Source organism: Lampris incognitus, chromosome 8 (genome assembly GCF_029633865.1).
Source record: "Lampris incognitus isolate fLamInc1 chromosome 8, fLamInc1.hap2, whole genome shotgun sequence".
NCBI lineage: Eukaryota > Metazoa > Chordata > Actinopteri > Lampriformes > Lampridae > Lampris > Lampris incognitus.
This window is the reverse complement of record NC_079218.1, coordinates 47342169-47348894: the sequence shown is the minus strand read 5'-3', so window position 1 is coordinate 47348894 and position 6726 is coordinate 47342169. Positions and strand designations below refer to the sequence as shown.

Here is a 6726-nt window from a genome sequence, read left to right as displayed (position 1 = left end):
CAAAAAAAGGCATACAACAAATCAGTTAAGCAGAATAAAACATAAAATAACCATAAATAAATCAGTTAAGCAGAATAAAAAGTAAAATAACAATCTACTACTACTACTACTTTCGGCTGCTCCCGTTGGGGGTCGCCACAGCGGATCATACGTTTCCATTTCTTAAAATGTAAAAAAATGTAAAAAAAAAAAAAAGTTAAATCTTAAAATGTAAAAAATGTACAAAAAAATTAAAATCCTAAAATGTAAAAAATGTTAAAAAAAAGAAGTAAAATCTTAAAATGTAAAAAAAGTAAAATAACAACATAATAACTAAATTGTAAATAAGGATTGACTAAACGATTGTTGGTGTTTAAGATATTACGTTGGTCAGATCATTTTCTAGTAATCCATAGAGGTCTTTGGCAACATTTTGATTTCATTAATTTCAGGGACAGGCGGAGCTGTTCGTTGTCGATGGAAAAGTCACCTGATTGAGAATAACCCATAGCAGAGTGGGAAATGGGTGGGGAGGAGAGGATTTATTATTTTTCTCTAAATCAGTCGACGTTTTAGTTTGAATCCAGTAGATGGCGGTAATGTGAAATGTCGGACGCCAACCGCCACTAAAAACGAAGAAGACGAAGAAGAAGAAGAAGAAGAAAACCTGCGTTGTGGGGCGCGAAACTCAACACAGAAACACAGCATCGGCGAAAGATTTGAGTCAACTTGTGGACACTGGTTAACGACATTAATATCAGAAGTTTCGGCTTAGCATTTCTGAACGTTCCCTGCCGTCATGTGCGAGAAGATCCAGAAGGTAAACTGTCTCCCTCATGGAGTCTGACGCATATTCTGTCTAACTTAACGACGAGACGATGCAGTCGCGCCGTTTACGTGAGTTCATCCCAAGCGTTCTCTTGCCGCAGGTAAACAAATGGCTGAGCACCGTTTTTGGAGAGCAGGCTGTTCCACCTTTTGAGGTGAACACCAGGACCGTGGACGTACTGTACCAGCTGGCCAGGTCCAGTGAAGTACGATGCCGCCACGCCAGCCTGCTTATTGAGGACCTCAACCAGAAAGCTTCCGAGTATCAGGCTGATGGTAAGGAACACTTTTTAACCTATAATGAAGTCCTGTGAAAAACGATTACCTTGGAGTACCTGTACAGTACCTGGTGGGATCACATATACAGTAAGCTGTCACTCATTAAGGTCACATCGATACACCCAGAAAATGCATTTTTAAAAACTGAAGTTGTGCAGTGTTGGGTTCAATAATAGAATGTAAAAGTAGTCCTCAATGTGAGGGCGATGTTGAAATCAAAATTTGAAAGTGATTTATGAGACAGCCTTAATCAAACTGATTGAACCATTGGGGGTTGGAATGGCGCAACTTCAGTAAAACAGGCCAACTGTATGGGCTTAACTCCAGGTTGCCTGTTGTCCGTCAACTCACAGCAGGTCTTTACAGAAGAAGAAAATCCAGGTCATAAACTTCCATTGTAATGCTGCTGTGCAGGTGTTCATCTCCAGGATGTTACTCTACAAGGGGTCGGCCTGTCCTGTGGAGCATTGTCCAAACCTGCAGCTGACTATTTGTCTGCTTTAGTGGACAATGCCATGGTACTTGGGATCAGGGATACATCACTGGCCAGGTACGTTGCCATTGCTCTGGCGTATTGTCGCCAAAGTGAGTATAGCCTCTATTTTAAGTAATTTGCCTTTCTGGCAGTCAGTTAAATCTACTTGGAATTGTCTGTGACAGACAGTGACACTTCCTGTGATGATTTCAAATATATGTGCTTTGTAGCTTTATTCCAGGTGTGAATAACCTGACCAATGAAATTCTGGAAGCAGAGAAGTCGGACAGGAGACTTGACCGGGAACTCAAAGCCTTCAGAAAGAGACTTGGGGCTACTCTGGTTCTGCGAAAACATTTACAAGGGTAAGGAAATTAGTGTGGCGGACAATACTTGTGTGGTGATGTAAATGTTTTTACAGTTAAAAGTTGGGTCAGTGTTTATCCCCTAGCGTACCACATTACTACTTTTGTACAAAAGGGAGTTCCTGGGATTTTCAGGAACTGCAATTTATAAGAAATATTTGTTTTTTTACCCGATTACAGGGATATCAACAAGGCTGTAAAAGCTCAAGAAGCGGAGAGTGCCAAAGTCGAGGACAAAATGCTCAATATGGATTTTGTAAAAGCGAAATCTAGAGAGCTCATTTGCAGGAGAAAGAGGGCAGAGGTTTGTTCAGTTTAAGCTATAAATCAAGTGTTACATGTATCATATAGTTTTATCATGTACAGCTCTTTATAATTGTACATGAATCTGAATAAAGCTTAAAGGCTGCCGTACAGTAGGCAACTTTTGTTGGCCAACCTTTTCCGTTGGGTTGATGACAAAGCAACCTTTTTATAAGATAAATGTCTTTATATTCTTTCCTGTGTCTCTCACTACACTTCATACTAAGCACAAAATGTACCCTTAGTTACCTACTTAACTTACCATTAGATTCGCTGACTGAGGTTTGGCCCAGTTATAATGTGAGGGTTATATTGCTGCCACTTTTTTACAACTAAGAACTGATATCTGCACACCCTCACTGACAGCAGGTTAGATGAGACTGAAGCATGCTAGAAATCACAAGTATCCCAAGTCACAAAGCAACAGCTAAGATAAAACATGACTTTAGAGTGAACATGCAACCACTGAAATTAATATTATCCACCGTATTTCCCTGTCCGCTTGAGTTCTGCTGTATTCTATCCAAAATAGAGTTATTGTGCTATACTTTCCTGTCTACTCTGCAGGATGAGCTTGTATCAAGGAACATGGACGAGGCGCTCACCCACCAGGCTATATTAGAGCTTTTTGAGGTAAATTCAGGTGTACAGATTCAACACGTGTTCAAGAAACATGGAAAAACAAGGGTACCACGTTTGCTATTTTCTAACTGAGCAGTCTGATTTTTTTTTTCTTCCTCCGTTTCTCTCTCTTTACTCCGCAGGAGGTCTCCGGGCTCAAACAAGAAATAATCCCATTGAAAAAGAAACTGGAACCCTACTTGGACTTGAGTCCGGTTTGTTTATTTTTCATTAATAATGTTAAGAAATGATACTTAAGTATTGCTTGTCATTGCACTTTATTAATCCCATCTAATTTGATAATTGATGATTAACTACATTCTACTTTTGTTGTTATACACCTAAAGGTCAAGTTTGGACTCTTATATGTCCATGTCATTGATTACTTATCTCAAGTCAATTCGGGACATCTGAGGATTTCAAGAGATTCATTTTGTTTAGCGAAATTTTTAGTGAACAGCCTCTGATGATTTATTAATAAGCCTTGTGAAAGACAAACAAAATCAAACCTCACCAAGTCTTTCCAGAGATGTATACTACACTTAACAGGTCTTGTACATTTTAAAGGAACTATTAAGGTAAAGAGCACATTTGGCAATGCAGGAGGAGTGATACAGGAGGTCATTCCTGCCGGGTGCTATCAGACTTTACAATTCATCTGCCTTTGCCAGGCCTGCGGACATTGAGCTGCTCGTGGACTAACTTAACTTTATGAGAACACTTGAAACTTGCTTGAAACTTCCTAGTTTTTTTTCATTGTCATTATTTATTATATGCGTGAATGAGAGGGAGGACAGTGGAATGGTGAGGATGCAAGGAGTAGAGGTGACAAAGGTGGATGACTTTGAATACTTGGGGTCAACTGTCCAAAGTAACAGGGAGTGCAGAAGAGAGTGCAGGCAGGGTGGAGTGGGTGGAGAAGAGTGTCAGGAGTGATTTGTGACAAAAGGGTACCAGCAAGAGTTAAAGGGAAGATTTACAAGATGGTTGTGAGACCAGCTATGTTGTATGGTTTGGAGACAGTGGCACTGACGAAAAGACAGGAGGTGGAGCTAGAGGTGGCAGAGTTGAAGATACTAAGATTTTCATTGACGGTGATGAAGAAGGACAGGATTACGAACAAGTATATTAGAGGGACAGCTCAGGTTGGACGGTTTGGAGACAAAGCAAGAGAGACAAGATTAAGATGGCTTGGACATGTGTGGAGGAGAGATGCTGGGTATATTGGGAGAAGGATGCTGAATATGGAGCTGCCAGGGAAGAGGAAAAGAGGAAGGCCAAAGAGGAGGTTTATGGATGTGGTGAGGGAGGACATGCAGGTGGCTGGTGTGACAGAGGAAGATGCAGAAGACAGGAAGAGATGGAAACTGATGATCCGCTGTGGCGACCCCTAACGGGAGCAGCCGAAAGTAGTAGTAGATGATGAAGAAATTGTTAGCCATGTCTATGCTGCCCACACATACACATCAGTATTTTCTTATTACCTGTATTCGAGATACTTGAGTATGCTATTGAAATGTCTATATCACCTTACACTTGAGAACATGCAGCAGATATCCATCCATCCAAGTATCCAGCGAGTATTTCATTCTGAGATAAGAGCCTGCTTGAAGTGAATGTGGCTATAAAATCATATCAGCCTCCCATACTTGACAGAAATGGATCTGTTGTGCAGTGCTGGGAGGCATGTTTGCAGATGGTACTACGGCCTTGCTAAAAGTTCTGCTCTTCTCCCCACAACAGAGTCCACATCTTGCTCAGGTGAAAATAGCAGAGGCGAAAAGCGAATTGGTGAGTCTGTATAAATTTGATTGAGGAATAGATGAATGTTGCTATGTGGAGTTTAAAATTTAGTTTATTTTATGTTTTAAATATCATGTTCTATCCTTTGTTCCAGGCTGCAATCGATTCACAGCTTGAGAGGAATGTGGATTTCATGGCGAAGTGAGAAAACGACTCATCATCTGGATTTGTTTTTTTGTGCCACCCCCACCCCCTTTTCTCCCCAATTGTATCCGGCCAATCACCCCACTCTTCCTGCTCCACCCCCTCTGCCAGCCCGGGGAGGGCTGCAGACTACCACATGCCTCCTCCGATACATGTGGAGTCGCCAGCTGCTTCTTCTCACCTGACAGTGTGGAGTTTCGCCAGGGCGACGTAGCGCGTGGGAGGATCATGCAGTTCCCCCTCCCCCCCGAACAGGCGCCCCGACTGACCAAAGGCACTAGTGCAGTGACCAGGACACACACCCACATCCGGCTTCCCACCCGCAGACACGGCCAATTGTGTCTGTAGAGATGCCTGAGCACGCCGGAGGTAACGTGGGGATTCGAATCGGCGATCTATGTGTTTTTGTGTTTCATTTGTAAATATCACGATATTTAAAGAGTAATAAAGTCACTTTACCACTCTTTCCTGTGTAGAAACTGATCGCTGAGTGTTGCTGTTGGTTCTTGGTATGCGGTGGTGGAGCGTTGCAGGATAGAACCAACAGCTGATTCCTTCGGTGCGAGGCTGCAAGCTCACGTGTTTCCTCAGGACAGCTGGTTTTCTCTGTCCTCTACTGTAGTCTACTGTCCTCTACTGTAGAAGAGAATTACTAGAAATACATTTTGTTTATGGAACGGAAACTTTAACCGGGGGGATCTTACTGAGAGCTTTCAATTGTGCTTCCTCACAGCTAACGTTAGCTTATGGAACCGTCCAGAACGACAGGCTTTCTCTCGTTTCAGTGTCCTGCAGCCAAGAGGTGGCGCTCCGAGGCTCTAGCTGCAAGAATTAAGATTTGTTGTTGTTAAGAACATGTCAGTGACGTGGTGCTGCAGCCTTCTGCCAGTTTTCTCTGAAGTGAACAATGAATGTGAATAATGCCCAGTGCATGCTGGGCTGCCATGCCTGTGAGCAGCAGCTGATGGAGACTAGCAAAGCGTCCAGCTGAAGTCACGAGGGCCCTAACTGTCTATTTCCAAACCCGGCCCTTGTTCCTTTAACCCAGCCATGATGGCTCATCAGTTATGGGGGGGGGGTTGAACGTTTCTTTTGAGATTCATCAGTGCTGCATCTTAAAGGGTCCTCTGGGACACGTCTATCACCAGCTATACTGTGAACCATCTCCCCGACATTTAGACGTTTGCACAAACATGATAATGACCTCTCCATTCCCTGAACCTGTCTCACCCTCGCGGCGTGGTTATCGTGGCAGGCATGGCCGAGGCGTTTGTGTTTCCGACCCTGAAATAGAAGACGGCCGTGATAACCGCGTGCCACGGGGAGTCACGTGGGTGCGGGTTTTCAATCCAGCAACACCGCAGCAGCTCGCTTCACTGGTTAACCCCCCGTCGACCACACGGGACAGGACTAACCAGGGGAATCAGCTGGTGCAGTGCGTGTATGGCTCTACGTGTGACATGGTGTAGTATCACTGGAGCCCCCCCCCCCAATTGTACCTGTCTAATTACCCCCACTCTTCTGAGCCGTCCCGGTCGCTGCTCCACCCCCTCTACCGATCCGGGGGAGGGCTGCAGACTAACGCATGCCTCCTCTGATACATGTGGAGTCGCCAGGAGGACGTAGCGCGTGAGAGGATCACGTTGCCCCCCCCCCCCCCAAATAGGCGCCCGACAGACCAGAGGAGGCGCTAGTGCAGCGACCCGGACACATACCCACATCCGGCTTCCCACCCGCAGACACTGCCATTTGTGTCTATAGGGACGAACACAAGCCGACTCCGCCCCCCTCCCGAAGACAGCGTTGCCAATTATTGCCGCTTCATCGAGTCCGACCATAGTCGGATCTGACGAGACCGGGGCGCGAACCCCGCTCCCCAGTGGGCAACTGCATCGACACAAAGCCGATGCTTAGACCGCTACACCACCG

The 6726-nt window shown here is 44.7% G+C and overlaps 1 protein-coding gene across 1 annotated transcript; it reads left to right on the top strand.

Moving 5' to 3' along the window:
- Positions 1–606: 606 nt before the first annotated feature.
- On the top strand, positions 607–5278 carry haus1 (HAUS augmin-like complex, subunit 1). Its single transcript, XM_056284413.1, has 9 exons — positions 607–799; positions 909–1083; positions 1501–1636; positions 1792–1926; positions 2107–2230; positions 2797–2862; positions 2994–3065; positions 4594–4641; positions 4748–5278. The coding sequence occupies exons 1-9, from the start codon at positions 779–781 to the stop codon at positions 4796–4798; spliced, it is 828 nt and encodes a 275-aa protein (XP_056140388.1). The 5' UTR covers positions 607–778; the 3' UTR covers positions 4799–5278.
- The last annotated feature ends 1448 nt before the right edge of the window (positions 5279–6726 follow it).

What these genes read in the sequence shown, in the direction of transcription:
- haus1 (XM_056284413.1), top strand. Translation starts at nt 779, where the DNA reads ATGTGCGAGAAGATCCAGAAG. An exon ending in AGGGATACATCACTGGCCAG is followed by an intron (nt 1,637 to 1,791) that starts GTACGTTGCCAT and finishes TGTGCTTTGTAG; the next exon opens with CTTTATTCCAGGTGTGAATA. An exon ending in CTGCGAAAACATTTACAAGG is followed by an intron (nt 1,927 to 2,106) that starts GTAAGGAAATTA and finishes ACCCGATTACAG; the next exon opens with GGATATCAACAAGGCTGTAA.